The following is a 19,834-nucleotide window of genomic DNA, read 5'->3' as shown; positions in this document are numbered from 1 at the left end:
AGATTTTCAGTCCATAATATTGTAGTGATATTACTGCAAACTTAGTAAATAAATTCATTTTGACTAAGGTATGTCTTTAAAACCTGAAAGAGTACTGCTGATGATACTCATTTTGCCATCTGAATAAACAAAGAACATTTATGACATACTTACCAAATCTGTAGAGATAGGACAATCAACACGAACTGGAACCGCGTCTTGTTTTTTTTTTTAAATTTATTTTTAAAGGTACAAGTGGCAAATCCGGATTTCACCATTTTGCAGATTTGAAAAAATGTTCCTTACAAATGTTTTTTTTGTCATGTTTTAGCAGACCACTGTAATCCAACTGCTTGGATCCACACGCAAGCTGTGCTCTCATCGTGGGAAAATGGAAACAAAACCTTCATTGCAGCACATTCGCAACACTGACGACCCACGCTAGAAGTTACACAATGATCTCATCTCCGTGACATTGCGAATTTGTTTTAAACAATGCAAATACAAGCAATTTTCACTTTTTAGTGAAATATATGTCTCCTAATAGTGTTTTTAGCAACGTGGGTTACATACAGTTGAAGTCAGAATTATTAGCCCCCCTGTTTTTTTTTTCCCCAATTTCTGTTTAACGGAGAGAGGATTTTTTTCAACACATAATAGTTTTAATAACTAATTTCTAAAAACTGATTTATTTTATCTTAGCATTTATCTTTTGCATATCTTTGCAGTACATAATATTTTACTAGATATTGTTCAAGACACTTCTATATAGCTTACAATGACATTTAAAGGCTAATTAGGGTTAACTAGGCAGGTTAGGGTAATTAGGCAAGTTAATGTATAGCAATGGTTTGTTCTGTAAACTATCGAAAAAAATATAGCTTAAAGGCGCTAATAATTTTGACCTTGAAATGGTTTTTAAAAAATTAAAAACTGCTTTTATTCTAGCCAAAATAAAACAAATAAGGCTTTCTCCAGAAGAAAAAATATTATCAGACATACTGTGAAAATTTCCTTGCTCTGTTAAACAAAATTTGGGAAATATTTAAAAAGGAAAACAAAATTCAAAGGGGGGCAAATAATTCTGACTTCAACTGTATATGACTGTCAACATCTCAAAAAATGCGTTTTGGTGTTTCGTGACCCTTTAAATGCTGATTTGCTGCTCAAACATTTTTTATATTCAAATATTATTTATATTATTTTTTTTAAATGGCTGTGCTACTTGCAATTTGAAACAACAAATTTAAAAACACCTTTTAATGCAAAATATTATATTAAAAGAACTTTGTACGAAATTTCAAAAATTGTTATAAATGTCTTTATTATAAATGTTTTTACTATAATTTCTGTTTCGTTTAGCGCAACCTTGCCAAATAAAAAATATTTCTTTGTTTAGAAAAAAAAAAATAGTGTACTGGAGTATAAATATTATTTAAAACTCAAATATTACTTCTGTTCTTCCTCTGACAGAATACAGAAAGCTGAAACAGCCTGCATTAGTAGACCTAGAAAATAAATGGATTTCATTGCGAGGTTTCTCCCTGAACATGACATTTGGACCTGCAAATACACCATAACTAATTTCCTATATTGCTTTCCTGCCTACCTGAGTCAAGTTCTCTGGTCAGAAGCCTGAAAGATGCTTTGGTATTGGATTGACCTTTAATGTTGAACCCTGCTTCTCTGCCTCCATATATCAGCTCATTATTCAGGTGAGTCCAAAGATGTGAGGTCACAGAGGTGACAAAGAAAAACACACAAATCTGACCCCTCAAATGTCATCGTTCATCACATGAAATACAGCTATGGAATTAGCATGCACTTTAAAAGAAAAAATAGGTTTCTTCTGTCTCTCTTTTTTTTTTTTGCAATACAAAGCCCTTAGCAGCTAAACACATGAGAGATTCAATTATTAAGGTAGATATGTTTAAGCCATCATGTTTTTGCTTAAGTGCACTGCATCACTGCTAAGCATCAAACCACTAAAAGCCTGATATCAGCTTTTCTCTCAGCACCACAATCATTTTACATTATCCTCGATCGAAGTACGCCAGGCTAACAGAAAGACACTTAAAGCAGCTGAAGGCTTGGCTAACTTAACATTAACACTCTTTACACAGGTCACAAGCACGAATAAAATAGAATAAAATAAAATAGAATAAAATAACAAATAAAATAAAATAACAAATCAAATTAAATAAATAAAAATAAAATAAAAAAATTATAAAATACAATAGAATAAAATAGTATAATTTAATATAAAAAATAAAATAGAATAGTATAAAAGAAGAATAAAAGAAAAGAAAATAGAAGAAAATAGAATAACAAAATAAAAATAAATAAATTTTATAAAATAGAACAAAAAATTAAATAAAATAGATTAGAACAGAAGAGAATAGAATAAAATAGAATAAAATAACAATATAATAAATTAGAATAAAATACAATAGAATAAAATAAAAATAATAAAATAAAAACAGAAACAAATTAAATAAATAGAATAAAATAAAAATAAAATAGAATAAAATAAAATAGAACAAAAAATTAATAAATTAGATTAGAACAGAGGAGAATAGAATAAAATAGAATAAAATGACAATATAATAAATTAGAATAAAATAGAATAGAATAAAATAAAATAAATAGAATAAAATAAAAATAGAATAAAATAAAATAGATTAGAACAGAAGACAATAGAAATAAATAGAATAAAACAAAATAAGAATAGAATAAATTAGAACAAAATACAATAGAAATAAAATTAAATAGAATAGAATAAAATAAAAATAGAATAAAATAAATAGAATAGAATAAAATAAAAAAAAATATTATAATAAAATAGAATAGAACGGAATAAAATAAAAATAATAAAAATAAAGTAGAATAGAAAATAGAATAACAAAAAAAGAATAGAATAAAATTAAAAATAAATAAAATATAGAATAAAATGTAAAATATAAAATAAATTTTTTTAATTTAAATTTATCAAATGTATTTTTATTATTTTTATAATATATAATTTATGACTCTGCTGCTTTTTGAAATTGTTTAAGATGTTAACTGCCTTTTACCTATGGTAAAATTCCTACAATTCATATTTCAATGGATAAAACAAAAAATTTACTCACCCTAGTTTCATATCTTTATGAGATTCTCTCTTTTTTGTTGAACACAAAATAAGTTATTTTGAAGAAAGCTGAAAACCTCTAACTATTGTAGAAAAAATAAATAAATGGAGGTAAATGGTTACAGGTTTTAAGCTTTCTTCAAAATATCTTCTTTTGTGATCAACAGGAGAAAGACATTTCAAAAAGTGAAGGATGAGTAAATGGCAGAATTTTCTGTGTTTGTGCTGCTGAAGGGGAGATTGATGACCATTTAGATTGATTGAGAGTGTAAAAGAAAAAAAATCTATTTTGAGAAAATGGCCTTTAGGAATATGTATAGCAATTGAAATCTACAGGCACAAATTGCTAAAATGTGACAAAAGAAGCACTTAAGAGTGTCATTTTATTTACATTAGAGTGGGAAAAAACACTTATGAAAAGCCAACAGGGCTGAAATCTCAAAATGGACAGGTGCATAAAAAAATGATGATGAAAGTGTTTTTTTTTTTTCAACTGAAAGCTATTTATTATGTAATGCAAAACGTGAGCTGCTAAGTCTGCAGAGAGAGAGAGAGAGAGAGAGAGAGAGAGAGAGAGAGAGAGAGAGAGAGAGAGAGAGAGAGAGAGAGAGAGAGAGATGAAGGAAGAAAAAAAAAAAAGCAGACAGAGATACCAGTACTCTTATAAAATCCCTGTCTAAATCCCAAGTCCCCACTTAAGATGTCTGTCACTCTTTATCCAGGGCTGCAACTTAACCCAGCCAGTGTGGTTTCAACAATAGAGCAGACGTGCTGCGCTCAGACAGGTGGTCTAGACTGGCACGGAGCCAGACGCTGAGGGCCCACGCCACCCTCCCTCTGTTTTAACACATCCGTCTGCTGCTCATGCGTGATGTCACACTGATGCACACTGACGCTGGGCATCTTTGGCCACAAAACTTCAACAAAAACATGAAGAGACTGATAGCACAAGGTCATTAGGAGCTTTTCAAGCATAAAATGAGATGGAGAGATTTCTGCTGGATCACCTCTAGGATTTTCATTATTAGGAAAGTCTGATGCAGGTGTTGTGAGAAAGGGAAGACTAATACTGCAGTAACAATGTATGTTTGGTATCAAAACATTCTGAAATACTGAGACTAAATGTGGCTTTCTGGATCACTCACAATGGTTTTCTGCATTTATTGTTAATTTCGGTCTTAAAATACTCCTGATATATTTATCTAATCTGCAGGATGGCACTAAAAAGCAGTATTTCGTGCAGGAGAGACAGTTTGCCTAGAAGTAAAACATAAAGCTAAAAATATTAGCAAATTACTTTTCTGGAGAGTCAATTTAAAATGGAGAATGAACACTGTGAGAATGTTTGAAATTGCTAATACAGATATTTTTAAGTAAATCTTTATAAATACAGACAAGGAAATCTTTATAAATATTGAAGTGAAGTGAAAAAAGACCAAAGTCTTTCTTTCTTGGCTCAACAGGTTTTTGATCACTGTGGTTCTAAAACGTTTAAACATGCAGTAGTTTAAAATTAGTCATTTTAAAAAAAGTATAATGCTCTTATTTGAACTAACCAGCTAACTAACTAACTAACGGACTAACGAACAAACTAACAAACAAACTAACGAACAAACAAATGAACAAACTAACTAACGAACAAACTAAAGAACTAACAAACTAACAAACAAACAAACTAACGAACTAAGGAACTAACAAACTAACTAATGAACTAACTAACGAATTAACAAACAAACAAATGTTAAAAATAATTTGAATTTGTAATGAGAATCAGTATAAAAGTAAAAAGTTTACACGTGCACTAATTTAAAACGATAGTATAATGCTCTTTTTTAACATGAATGAACGAGTTTTAAAAATAATTTGAATCTGTAATGAGAATAAGTATAAAAATACTAGCTCTGAAGTGTCACTTTTAGCCAGGTTCAAAACCACAATATTTTGGTCTTCTACAATGTCATGCATTTTTGACTTTTTTTTTTTTTTGTTGGTGATGAAAAATAAACCATTCCTGATCAATCCTCCTTTACTATGCTTAATGGAATGGATGATTTCCTCAAAAAGGTCTAACAAGTGACTGGAAACCAAAAATTGGTTCCTGAAGCACTTTAAATCTTGTTAAGAAAGAAAAAAAGTGAACTTTCGACTGCATATTTCAAACTAGCAGCACCAAAATATCCAACATGTGATGCACATAACTGTTTTTTTTTTATTTCAGTTTCTTTTGTCTTTTATGAATTAAAGCAGAGATGACGAAACTAGGGTCCGCAGGCCAGAGTTGGCCCATGGTAATCCTTGATTTGGCCTGTCCTCCCACCTTAGAAGAGATTTAGAATGATGGGGAGATTGGGGGAAATGCCTTAAACAGAGGTCATCATTACTGATTTAAAGTAACCTTTTGTTTCTTTGTTTTGTTTGCTGAGCTACAAAAAAAAAAAAAAAAAAAAAAACTGAATTGAAATGCTTCAACTAAATGTTGTGCATGAAACAGATTTTTTAAAATAAATACTCTTACTTGAAGGTAGAATAAGGTATAATAAAGTATTTTTTCTATTTTTATTTTAAAATATTAATAAATTTGGGATTTACAATGTCAGCTTTAATATAATAGTTTGGTATATTTACCTCCGGCCCACCACCTTCAATCACATTTGGTTTCTGGCCCTTTATAAGAAAAAGTTTGGGCACCCCTGAATTACAGCAACATCCTCAAACATAAGTGAGACAGAACTGGTCTGATAATAAGTAGAACGAACCTGGCAGAGAAATAAAACCTGACAAAGGTTTAACCAGTGTGTTGATGGAGATATGGAATAGTTCAGCCAAAACTGAATATTCAGTCATTCTTTTCTATCTCATTTTAGTCCAATTCCTTTCTTTTTATTTTAGCAGCTAATTCAAACTAAAGAACTTTAGCACAAGCAATTCCTTTTCTTTTCATTTTGGCAGCTAATTCAAACAAAATAATTTTCACACAATCAAAATTACTGTCTGAGTTCCAAGCTACAACCAATATCACAGAAACATTTGTGAAAAGTGTGCAAAGTCAATGTTCCTGTCAATCCAAATGTAACACCATATTCCATAGACGAAGCAAACGGATATCCTGTTCATGCTTTTGAGTTTCTCAAACAAAGCTTTTATCTTTTTACAAGCCCAATATCATGTCCTACTTAAACTAGGTAGACTAGTCCTTCTAGGTTCATAGTAACAGCCTGTGAACATAACGGTGAACTGAAAAAACCTGTTCAACATGAATAGTGGAAACTGGATGAAACCAGTCAGACCAAAAAAAATCAGTTTCAAAAACATCCTTTGTTGTCATTATGCATCATATGCTCAATGAAGACTGAGCTTGTGATCTGTGATAGACCCCTTTGTGGATTTTTTTTGACATTCTGAACTATCCTGGTGTATCACTTATGTTTCTAAAAAATAAAGAGGACACACTCTTACACAACACAGATTTTTTTAAATGATTAATCAATGACTGAAATTAATGAATTAATCCCAAAGTTTGCTTCAGCTGGTAAACGTATTTGAACTTCAGCTTTAATAAATAATAATTAGTTTGTCTCGCAGTTTTTTAACGTTCAGTCAATCTTTTCTTACAAATTACTTTACCGGTTACTATTATTTTTAAACTATGATTCATATAGTACTTACCGTACATTGGAAATACATACTTACAAATAAATGGTCAACATTGCTTAACTATAAAATATATAGTATTGATTGGATTTGTGTTTAATTAGTTCATTCGATAATAGCTATGTTGACATCCAAAGATGCGCTTAAGATAATTGCATAAAAAGACATGCGAATAGAACACCGTATCCATCCAAGTAATCAAAGAAAACAAAATCATCACTTCCTGACTAACTGGCACCAAATATCAAAAGTAAAAACTTAATTTGGTGCGGTAGGAGGAGCTGCGTCAGTCTTTTCTGACAGTTCAGGAGGTAATTATTAATATAATAATACTAATATTGAAATGGTTAAGGGATTTTATAATGACCAATACAACATTTCAGATGTTTTACAATGCGGTCAGCCTGATGGTTTGTCCATTCACACACATTTTTACCATCACATGATCTCTTATAACAAAATCAGATGACTTTTTTAATGTGCATTCTGGAACTTGTTTGGTAAAAGTGTTTCCATCGTAGTTCATGTGCATCTTTTCTTATTGAATAAAAAGTTCATCCTTCTCAGTTATCTGCATCTGTTTTTTATGTGCACTTTCAAAAATTCTCCGCATCATGGCGTTTCCGCTAATCGTTTTTTATGGGCATATCCAAAATGCGCATAAAAATAGGTGGATGGAAACATAGCTATTGACCATTTAAAACGTTGACTAGATATCAAGTCAAGTCAAACTTTATTTTTTTTAATACATTAAAACAACACGAATGTTGAGCAAAATGCTTTACAGACAGCTCAAGTACACAAATAATTAGGAAAAGAATCATATTTTATCCAATACGTTAAAATAATAAAAATATTTGAAAAGATCAATCCAAAATAAAATGATTTCTAGAGGTAATGCTATGGAGCATACTGAAAAAGGCCTATCTCCCTTTGTCAGCAATTATATGATTTAGAATAAATAAATAAATAAATAAATAAATAAATAAATCTTTATAAATATTAAAGTGAATTGAAAAAAATCTTTCTGAGATGTCTTGGCTTAACAGGTTTTTGATCACTGCTGTTCTAAAGAGATTAAACATGTAGTAACTTAATATTAGTCAGTTTAAGAAAGTATAATGCTCTTATTTTAACATGAACGAACGAGTGAACGAACGAACAAATGAATGAATGAATAAAATATTAAATTACTGCTCTTATTTTAACATGAATGAACGAACAAGCATGCGAACAATCGAACAAGTGAACAAACTAAATAAATAAATAAATAGTTTCTCTTAGTAACAAGCAAAAATATTCGTTTAGACCAGGGGTCAGGAACCTTTTTTCAACAAAGAGCCATTTCGAATTTTTTTGGCAAATGCATTTTTTTAAAGAGCCATTAGGGATATATATGAAGCATCACATGTTGAGCAAGTCCATGTATTAATAAAGGACATTTGTAGAATTTCTTTCTTTTCACCACTCATGAACGTTGTTTGGATTTTATGGCGCAAGGTTACCATCTAAATGTAAATGGCATGCCTTTTATTGGTGTCGCGATTCAAGTTAGTCCACAGCACCGCACACGGGCATTGGTTGAAACGTCCTTTTATTCTTATTCATTTTGCTGTAAAAATATACAATAAAAAGGTAATTTTAATTGTATTTTTAAAAGGAAACAGATTTGTAGTGACAGTTTCAATTTTTTATTCAAGGGAGACAGCTGGAGAGCCACATATTTTTTGGTCAAAGAGCCACAAGTGGCTCCCGAGCCATAGGTTCCCTACCCCTGGTTTAGACTGTTGTTGCTGTCCCTCATGAAGCTCGACAGACCCCATTCATTTTTAGTGTGTGGAAAATGGCATTTCTTTTTTTTGTTGTTATTTACATTTATGTATGAACTATCCCTTTAAGAGCCACATTTATAACTCAAAGCGATTGCCAAAACAAACTCAAAACTCAACTAATGGAGCATGGCTTCCATTCAACATTGCTCTCAACAAGAATCAACGCACAAAAGCATACACCAAAAAGCATGCATGCCAAAGCGAACTCACCTCACTTAAACCATTGAGCATCATCAGTTAACATTAAATTGACATGCCCTGACAAACTTGGGCACAGCAGTTGAGATTATGGCCCACTGCTCCCACTTATCCAGCACCAGCCAATCGGCAGCCCTGATTGTGTGCTGTGCAAATACCTCAGCCCGAGTCCTCAAACACAGGACATTCCTGCCCTGTGAATCAGCTGAGTTTGGAGCCAAGCAGCCTACCTGAGAGTCTTCTTCTCACGCTATACCTCTCAATTCATGGCTCTGAAAACATGAGTCATGCTCCAATCATGTTTAATCGGTCCGCTCATCGCAGACATCGATCTGCAGTGCCATTAGACTGGGTTGAGTAGTAAGACGCACGACCAGCGGATTTAAAGAAAAATCAATGTGCCTATTATTGAGCCATATGTACTGAAGGCATGATCGGCCCACATTTGCATGAATGGGTGCATTTTAAAGTGGATGAGAAGAGGAGACATATCAAGTAGCTTTAAATGTGTATACTGTGCAAAGAATTGATTTGAAACCCCAAAAACTGAAGCTCATAATGCAATGCTTTCAACTAATATTTTATCTTATTATGCTTAACATACACTTCTGGGGTTGAAGGGTTTATTTATAATACAAGTTTATATTGAATTTATTACATATATAATTTTACGATCTATAAAAGTCTCTTATGTTTACCAATGCAGCAATTATTTTCTAAAAATACACTCATATTTGGATATATTATTACAGTTAAAACTAAGTAGTTACCAGAGGACACGGTTGCTCATGCCTTTTGGACTTCTGAATAGATTCTGGACAAACACATTTGACTGGTACTTTAAGGCTTGTAGCAGAGCTTTTCTACCAGATGCCGAACTTGCAATCTTTGGCTTCTCACGAAACACATCTTATCTCCCTCAAAAAATTAAAGAGTCTTTAATGCAGGGTGGTGGCTAAAAAACTAGTGTTTAACAATTGGAAGTCACCTTTATTGCCCTCATTCCAGAACTAGATTTCTGACATGATATCTGTTATTTCAGTAGTAAAAATCAGTATCTCATGATACTTCAGAAATGACTTTAACATAATTTCTGTTCATGAAACTTTTTAAAATCAGTGTTCAAAATAATCACCTTTAAAAAAAAATAATAATAAAATAAAAACGTCGTTTTTTTCAGGAATATAGAATGCATATAAATGCATGAAGTATATTTTCCCTGTTTGATTATTTAGTTTTAAATTTAAATTGTAATTATTCATTTTCCCCCAAAAAAAAAAAAAAAAAAAAAATATATATATATATATATATTATTATATATATATAAAATATTATATATTGCTAAACAAAAAATAAAATAGGTCCATCTAGTGGTTTAAAGCAGGTGTTCCCAGACTATTCAGCCCAAGGCCCCCCAAAAAAATAATGCATGACTCGTGACCCCCAAATTCCTTGGAGGTGATTATAAATATACAAACGCTGTGCACACAACAAAAAGCCTATATAAACATGTGCATATTGACAACAAAAAAAGTGCAACAGAATAATAATTGTATAATTTTTTTAGTCATTTATCAATTTGTTTCATTTAATATTAACCTCACCAAAAGAGACTGGTGGACACCGTGTTTTCAGTACAAGTCTATTCTTGGTTTGATTTTGGAGATTGCCACTCAATCAGATCACTCAATGTTGTGGTCTGTATTTATTTTTAATGTATTTGATTGCCGTAAAAGTTTCAGAAAGTTTAACCTGGTGCTATAAAATCAATCTGCTCTAGCTGACACTATTGTTGTATTGTTAATCCAATGAAAACACACTGATGCTATGAAAAAAAAAAATTAAAAGCTGATGGCGAAAAGTTTGTATGATGTTGGTTTTATGCAACTATTAACCACTATTTTTATTTTCTGTGGGTAATGGATAAAATAGGGTAATTTTAATAATTTAATACAATTTATTTGACTTTGGGAACTTTATTTTTTGCTAATAAAATTTTCAAAACTTTTTAAACACTTGACCAGGGTCGCCACAAGCTGCCTGTAGTTTAATGTCTATAGAGTTGAACCGTGGAACATTGACACGAATGGTGCAAAAAGGCCGACAGGAAGACACTAGTATGATATTCTTAACACGCCCCAGGGTAAAGAAATGGTGTAAAAGCAGCATTGGCCCAACACAAAAGAGAATTTGGCAGCGACTGCTCAGCCACTAGAAAAACAATTGGAATGATCCTCTCTTTAAGAAGGGTTCTCAAACAAGTAAACACAAATACACACAAAAAAAGACAGGCCTCTTCAGCGCCTGCCACATTTGGTGCCCCCTTGTCTCCTCTAACTGGGGTTTTGTGTCTATTCAGTGCATCTAGGCGACTGTGATTTTTAAACGAGCGATGGGAAGTCGCCGCTTTGACACTTGGCAGAATTTGGAGGCCTCTCTATTTCCCAATCCTGGGAATGCAAACAGCAGTCATCTCCCAAACGGCTCCTCCTGTAACCTGGCCAGCCCCTGCACCTGTGCCTCTGTCTGTCTCTCCTCCCTTGTGCTCACTCTTTCACTTTCTTTCTTTTTTTTGTTGGCCAGGTGTGAGAGACGTTGGCACTGCCTCAATCCGACTCCTTGTTGTCATCTTATGTGGGCAGCAGATGCCTAATACGTTGACCAGCAAGTCTACACACACACACACACACACACACACACACACACACACACACACACACACACACACACACACATTCAATGGTGTCTAAATCCTGTATGCTAGAATTGGAGTTTTATTTTGTGGAAAATAATCAAGGCTTAAGCGCCATTTGGTCTTTTTGCAGGTATAATGAATAGAGACTGATTAATGTTAGTGCCTTCTGTGCACTTTTTTGAGGCTAAAAAATGTCGGAGGAAAGAAGAAAGCAAGGAAGCCAGAAAGGAAAAGAAAAAAAAGAAGAAAAGGTGGAAGGAAGGAACAATGAATTTGGAGTAATGGATGCTTTTATTACTTCTATGTTCTTTTTTAAGCTAGAAAATTAAAAAATGAATGGATATTTGGAGAATCTGAAGGAAAAAAATTGACACAGATGGAAAGAAAGAAGAAAGCAGGAAAGAAAGAAGGAAGGAAGCAAGGAAGAAAATGAAGGAGGAAAAAAAGAAAGGAAAGAAGGAGGTAAGCAAGGAAGCAAGGAAATAAGATTGAAGGAAGGAAAAAAGATCGAAGGAATGAAGGAAAGAAGGAACAATGAATATGGAGTGATGGATGCTTTAATTTCTTCTATGTCCTTTTTGAAGCTAGAAAATTTAGATTAACGGATATTTGGTGAATCTGAAGGAAATAATGGAGAAAGAAGGAAAGAAAGGAGAGAAAGAAAGAAAGAAAGAAAGAAAGAAAGAAAGAAAGAAAGAAAGAAAGAAAGAAAGAAAGAAAGAAAGAAAGAAAGAAAAGGAAGGGAAAAAATCAGGGAAGGAAGGAAGGAAGGAAAAAAGATTGAAGGAAGGAAGGAAAAAGATTGAAGGAAGGAAGGAAGGAAGGAAGGAAAAAAGACAGAAGGAAGAAAAAAGATTAAAGGAAGGAGAAAGAAAGAAAGAAAGAAAGAAAGAAAGAAAGAAAGAAAGAAAGAAAGAAAGAAAGAAAGAAAGAAAGAAAGAAAGAAGGAAAGAAAAAACTATCGAAGGAAGGTAAAAAAAATCGAAGGAAGGAAGGAAAAAGATCGAAGGAAGGAAGGAAGGAAAAAAGATAGAAGGAAGAAAAAATATTGAAAGAAGGAAGGAAGGAAGGAAGGAAGGAAGGAAGGAAGGAAGGAAGGAAAAAAGATCGAAGGAAGGAAGGAAAAAAGATCGAAGGAAGGAAGGAAAAAAAGATCGAAGAAAGGAAGGAAGGAAAAAAGATCGAAGAAAGGAAGGAAGGAAAAAAGATTGAAGAAAGGAAGTAAAAAAGATCGAAGGAAGGAAAAAAGATCGAAGGAGAAAGAAAGAAAGAAAGAAAGAAAGGAAAAACTATCGAAGGAAGGTAAAAAAATCGAAGGAAGGAAGGAAAAAGATCGAAGGAAGGAAGGAAGGAAGGAAGGAAGGAAGGAAGGAAGGAAGGAAGGAAGGAAGGAAGGAAGGAAAAAAGATCGAAGGAAGGAAGGAAAAAAGATCGAAGGAAGGAAGGAAGGAAAAAAGATCGAAGGAAGGAAGGAAGGAAAAAAGATCGAAGGAAGGAAGGAAGGAAAAAAGATCGAAGAAAGGAAGGAAAAAAGATTGAAGGAGAAAGAAAGAAAGAAAGAAAGAAAGAAAGAAAGAAAGACTATCGAAGGAAGGTAAAAGATCGAAGGAAGGAAGGAAGGAAGGAAGGAAGGAAGGAAGGAAGGAAGGAAGGAAGGAAGGAAAAAAGGATATAAGGAAGGAATGAAGTAAGGAAGGAGGAACTGAATCAAGAGAGGAAAGATGATAAGGAAGTACTTAGTAGGGAAATAGGTAATGAAGTAGGAAATCAATTAAGAAAGCAAGCAAGCATGGAAGGAGAATAAAAAGGAAGGAATCAAGAAGAGAGGAAAGAATGTACGCAAGTCAACAAAGCAAGCACTAAGAAGTGGACAAACTAATCAAGCCAACAAGTAGTGAAGTAGTGAAAACAAGCAATAAGGAAGCAAGCAGGAATGCATGTAAAAAAAATGTCACAAAGCAAACAAGCAGGAAAGCAAGTAAGCAAGTCAGAAAACTGTGCGTCAGAAACAGGAAAGCTGGGAAGCAAATAAGAATTGAAGCAAGTGATACATCAACCAAAGAAGCAATGGTAGAAACCAAGCAAACAGGGAAGAAAGGAAGTAGGGAATCAAATAAGAAAACATCAATGCTAGCTTGTATGAACTAAGGAAGTTGGCAAGTAAGCAAGCAGGAAAGCAAGGAATTAAAGAAAGCCAGTAGAAAAACGAGTACAGACGGATGGTTGACGGATAGGAAATTCCATAAAACTATAGAAGCTATTCATGAAACTTCGTGAGAGCACATGGTGACAGTAGTGATTTCCAGTTTGTGAACCACAATCATTCTTTCGAGCCAAAGAATGATGGATATGGATCTCACTAACTCTAACTCATCATCTAACTTATTATCTAACTCAAATAAATATCGCGTGCACTTCAGTCGGCTCCTCGAACAAGTCTGTTATCACTCCTTCACGTCCTATTTGAAGCTTAAAATTCTACATTAAATTTAAATAACATTCTAGATTCATAAAATATTTCACATTTTATCTCTAATATACATTTGAAGAAAAAAATAAGGTTAGGAATTACACCAGGATGTAAAATAAGAACTATCCCTTTAAGACTCTGCCAACGGTTTAACCATTTACGCTACATCTGTCGCTCTCTACTTCTTTGTGCTTACCAAAATCTCCTGGCTTGTTTTTCACCACCCATTCTCTCCACCCTTCCACTTAAAGCTGATTTAATGATGATGTCTACAGGATAGCACTCTGATTAATGTTTATAACGGGGTATTAAGTGACAGGTAAACCAGTGGCAGGTGCTGCACACATGCTATCTCTCTCTCTTTCCCTCTCATAGGTGCTTGTGGTTTGATAGACAGAAGGTCTCTGTGAGATTTTCTTTTTTTTTTTTTTCTGAAATGGGCTGAAATGGACATCTGCTGGTGTTTGGCCGTTGCGGTGTGGAAATACTGTGTTGTGTGGCATTCGGTGGGCGCTGGGCAGAGTCGTCTTTGAAGCGGCGTCTGCGCTTAGAGCGGTTTTGTTCCCTCGAAGCCGGTGGTGGGATTAATTCAGACTCTCCAGAGGAAGAAAAGCCTCTTCAGTGGGCCTACGCAACTGTTTGTAAGGGGGTTTATGGCACGCCATGAAAGTTGTGCCATTAAACAGTGGGCTTGATGAATAGGTCTTCCATAATGCTAATGCCACCCATCTATGCGAATGCGCGATGGAGGATTGAATGTGGCCATACACTTAGATCAAAGTCAAATCCTGTTTGAAAGGACATGGGCGACTTAAAAATGAGTAACACGGCTAAGAGTTATAATGCCAAGGGGAAAATAAAAGATGGGAATTAGAATGAGGTAAACAATTAGACAGCTGGCTCCAATGTTAAAGTGTTTTTTACTTTTCACCAATAAGTGAAATATATTTGGATTAATGATACTTGGTTTACAGCTCAAATTGATAAAACGTGATTTAATATTGATGGAAAGTATACTGGCTGCAATATAAGGGCCTTAAGTTTTAACTTCTAAAATCTAATTTCTAAATATAAATGAAAATGTTTGTCATTTAGTGTAATAACCATATAACAATTAAACATCCATCTGATTTATATATTGCAAAATAAGTGTGGGTGTCATTTTAAGATGTCTGATATTTTCAAAAGCGTAAAACTTTTTGTTGACATTAATAAAAATATGTGCTTTGAAGAATACTGCCGAAGTATAAAAGCTTAAAATATCAATTAAAGAAAAGTTTGGGACCATAATGAGGTCCTTAAATCATAATTAAAGTTATTAATGAGTCATCAAATAAACCTTGCTCCAAATATGCCTGATTATTATTATTATTATTTGCTATATAAACTATAAGCTTATGAACTATATGTTATAAACATAATAAATAAAGTCACATGCTTTGCTCAGATGTTTTTTTTTTTTTTTTACAGAGTTCAACAGAGATTTTGTCTATCTAGCCTGATCTTTATTTCGTATTTTCTATTGGATTCGAGTCAGGTGATTGGCTGGGCCATTCTACAGCTTGATTTTCTTTCACTGAAAGCATTTAAGACTTTCCTTGGCTGTCTTTTGGATCATTGTGTTGCTGAAATGTCCACTCTGGTTTCATCTTCATCATCCTGCTAATGTAAATGTTGGACTGAAGCAGCTAATATTAATTTACAATGCTGAATGGCAGAGGGTTGCTGAATAACTACTGAGAGATTTCAGCTGCTGTCAGAACTTTCACTGACTTTTTACAGCTCCCTTTTTTCATGTGTTCAATACTTTTTCCCTGCGTCATTTCATTTTATTACACATAACTTACTTTGTAAACTAATTCGATTTGTTTTCTTTGCATATATGGATTTCTTTAGTTGTTATCAACATCTAGTCAAAATTTCAAGTCAACCGCACCTTAGGAATTACGTTTTCTGAGAAAAATGGAGACATGTTGAATACTTATTTCCCCCACTGTTTGTGTATGTACATTACTATATAACTGTATTACTGTTATTTTTTTCCGCACCATATGGTCTTCTTATTAAGTCAAAGCTTTTGTACCCATTCATTGAACATCAAGTGAAAAGAATAACCAGTACATTGTTCTCAGTTTCTCATTTTATGTTCCACTAAAGTCATCCGATTTGAAATGACGATCTAATAAATGACAGAAATTTCATTTTTGCCCTTTTCCTTTGAGTCCTCCACTTCCAATAAATATCACCCAGATGACAAAACAAGCTGCTTTTCTGGAATCCAAACCCAGCCAGGTCATTTAATGAAAAAAATATGAATCTACAGAGAGCGCAGAAAGTGCATTATAAGCTCAGCATGGCCGACAAAATTAGCAGCTTATGATTTTTATGTTTTTCTCACTATTTTCCAGGCAGCGTTAGCCTCAAAAGCACAGTTTAAAAAAAGCTTGCCTACTATTTTTTTTCCTCCAAGCTGCTTGCATCCTCTCTCTCTCTCTCTCTCTCTCTCTCTCTCTCTCTCTCTCTCTCTCTCTCTCTAGAGCTTAACCAAATCAAAGATTACAACATACTGAGAAATTACACGCTGAATAGTTAATTACTGACTGTACTTGGACATATTAACTCTACAGCTTTTTAATTCATAATTAAAAATGTTTAAGCATGTCTTAAAGTGACTAATTAAAAACGACCATGACAGCAATTCATTTCAAAGAATTATCACTTGTTATAAGGTCCTTCGACTCCTTTAATGAAGCTGTTTCTGACTGTCATTTTCTGCTAAACATAGCCAAAAATAGAAACAAATGAAGAAAAAAACCAAAAAAAAAACGATGTGTGACATCTTCAGCAAAATACTGCTTCGAATAAAATCTTTTCCTACTCCAGTCTACAAATGGACTCAAAAAGTGTCGTCTCAGCTCAAGTTTACCACCAGGGACCCAAACAACTCTTTAACATTGACCTCAGAGCGAAAAAGAGCATGTCACTCACCTCTTTTTGGCCGGACCGTCCACAGAATACTCGCTTCCTCCATCTTTCCTCTGAGAGCGAGACCCGTCCTCTTTATGTCCTCCCTTAGACCCATTCAGCTGTCCATTTGACAAGGAAGCTGTGATGAAAAACAGAAACAGAAAAAATTAGAAAGAGTAACATCCTCCATATGCAGCGTGCCATGTATTCAACACTAAAATGAAATAATAATCACCACTCTTTTACTTCAGCATCTGGAAAGAAAGAGATGAAGATTGAAACGTGACAATATAGACAAAAACAGATTTACTGAAAGCTTCTTCCAGCACAAACCTTTTGTGGTTCAAAACGTACAGTCAGAACTTGCACAAAGAAATTAATTCACAATCATTTTTCTGGCTGACCCCATTCGCTGAGCGATTTTTTTGCCACTTGTTTTAATTAATTACTACGCAATTTCACAAAACTGCTGATGGAGGTGGAACGTTCTGCAATTGACCTAATGACAATCAATTAGCAAATTAAAGGGGTCATTTTATGCCAAGCACAGATGTTCTTATAATGTGAGAATTTTCAGCCCATTGATCATTGATTGTCATATTGTAAATGTCCCTTTGTGGGTGTAAGCCAGTTACAATTAAAGCCTGGTCAGTTTAACCTTTTGATATACAGCTTTGTAATTGCACAGTCACATATGTTAAAGCATGAGCATTGATGTTGGTTATGCTTGTGAATGCAATCAGGCAAGAAATTGCATGTGTATCAGTATATTAGATCCGTGATACTGAGGTGCTTACAGATGAAAACAACACTAAACCAAGTCAACCAGGCCTTGCACATTTGGGTGGGAATTATTTTTATTGAGTGTACTGTACTTTGTAGGAAGAAAATTGGATTACATCTGATGTATTTGAGAGAATTTCACCAAGAGCTCTAACTTGACAAAAGTTTAGAATGGTAAGTTGGTCACACTTTTTATTTTGATGGTCTGTTGGTTGAATTTAAGTTACATTGCATCTACATGACAACTAATTCTCATTATATTACAAGTAAACTGTTAGGTTAGGGTTAGTGCAAGTTGACATATACTGCAAAGTTACTTATAGTCAGATAAACATCTGTTGAAGGAGCAGAATCAACAGATAAGCAGACAGTCTACTAATACTCAAATGGACCATCAAAATAAAGTGTTACCATTTAAGAAGTCTGCAATTGTTTCATGCAAAGTACAGCAACAACAATACATTTTAGAAATATTTTTATTATTTAAATATATGAAATAATTAAACTATCTTTTAACATTTAATTTATTACTGTGCTTTTAAAGCTGGATTTAAGCATTATTACTTCAGTCTCATGATCCTTCAGAAATACTTCTAATGTTCAGATTTGCTACTCAAAAACTTGTTTATTGTTATTATTATTTTTATTTAATTAAATGTTTTTTTTTGGGTGGGGGGGGGGGGGGGGGGGTTCACCTTTAATTTAGAGGACAGTAGAGAGTATTGACAGGAAAGCATGAGGAGCAGGAGAGGGGAAGGATCGGCATAGGACCGTGAGGCGGAATCGAACTCGGGTCGCCGTGAGTACCGGAGTGCATGTGTCGACGCACTAACCACTACACCAGTGGCGCCGACTTTATTATTATTATTAATGACGAAACAGCTAAATAGAATATTTCAGATTAAGAAAGCTCGGAACAACAGACTTTATGTAAATCATGAATATTTTGTAACATTACAAATGACTTTTGTCAAAGTCAAGCCAAAGTCAGATCTATTGTCAATCCAACCACGTGTACAGGACAAACAGAAAATCAAAATTGCATTACTCTTAGACCTTAGGTGCATACATACAACATTTATACTTTTTGTATTAACATACAATATTAATACAAAAAGTAGAATTTTAAAAAGAAATTACATTAAACACAATTACACACATAATGTAATCTAAAAATATAAGTAAAAATACATTTTTTAACTATAAGTAATTAATTTGTGAATAATACAATTACAAATATGGGGAAATGGAAAGGAGTGCAAACCACCAGCTGTGCAGATGCAAAACAGTATATAGTGCAAAAAGTACAGTATCATCACTTTTGATCAATTTAAAAGATCCTTGCTAAATAAAAGTAACATTTTTATAATTTCTGTACTAAAATAAAAGTTTATATAAAGAATGATGTTAAAAGCTACAGCTCCCCTTAAAATTAGTTTATTATTACTTTCAATTATTCTTTAATAATAGAGACCAATACAGAGACATGAAATTACAGTAAGAAACTGTGTATATGTGATCACAGTTACTATAAGATCATTGTCGTGGATTTAAAATGTTTTCTCGTGATAGCAGAATGTTAACTTTTTAATCCAAAAATTTAAATCCTTACAATTAATCCTTTAAATGAATTAAATAATAGATCAATACTTAAAATCAATCTATAATCCACGAGTTATCTTTTCAAATGACAAAATGTATTACATTTCTTTTTATTAAGCGCATCATTCATAAAAATAGGTCTATTCAGGTCCATCAATTTTTACTATTGGTCTGAAAATATAACACTCTTATAAAAGACATGAGGGTTACTAATAAGGGAGTTATTATTTATATAAATACTTCATTTTAAATATATATTCTGGAGTCTGGTCAGCATTTATCATGCACTGTAAAACCCAACAGTCAACTTTATCAAATGTAATGAGTGTAATTAACTCATTACTCATTTGAAATAAGTTTTAAACTTAGTGTTGAAGGTAATGAGTTGATTAAATACCTTATTACTTCTTACTAGTAAGTTAACAGTACTCATACAGATTTGTTTTTAACTCAAATGGTTTGTAGCAATTGGTATCCTTAAACTGTTTGAGTTGCCTTAACATATCAGGATTTACAGTAGTGAATTG

At 33.2% G+C, this 19,834-nt stretch overlaps 1 protein-coding gene across 1 annotated transcript in view; it reads right to left on the bottom strand.

The window, feature by feature from the left end:
• jarid2b (jumonji, AT rich interactive domain 2b) overlaps positions 1 to 19,834 on the bottom strand; it is a 177,968-nt gene that overhangs the window by 54,129 nt on the left and 104,005 nt on the right. The window contains exon 3 of the mRNA XM_056479618.1: positions 16,944 to 17,061. Within this exon, the coding sequence (XP_056335593.1) occupies positions 16,944 to 17,061 (118 nt within the window). The remainder of the gene's footprint in view (positions 1 to 16,943; positions 17,062 to 19,834) is intronic.

Source organism: Danio aesculapii, chromosome 19 (genome assembly GCF_903798145.1).
Source record: "Danio aesculapii chromosome 19, fDanAes4.1, whole genome shotgun sequence".
NCBI lineage: Eukaryota > Metazoa > Chordata > Actinopteri > Cypriniformes > Danionidae > Danio > Danio aesculapii.
Note: the sequence above shows the minus strand (reverse complement) of the source record. Positions and strands in the feature narration are given on the sequence as shown.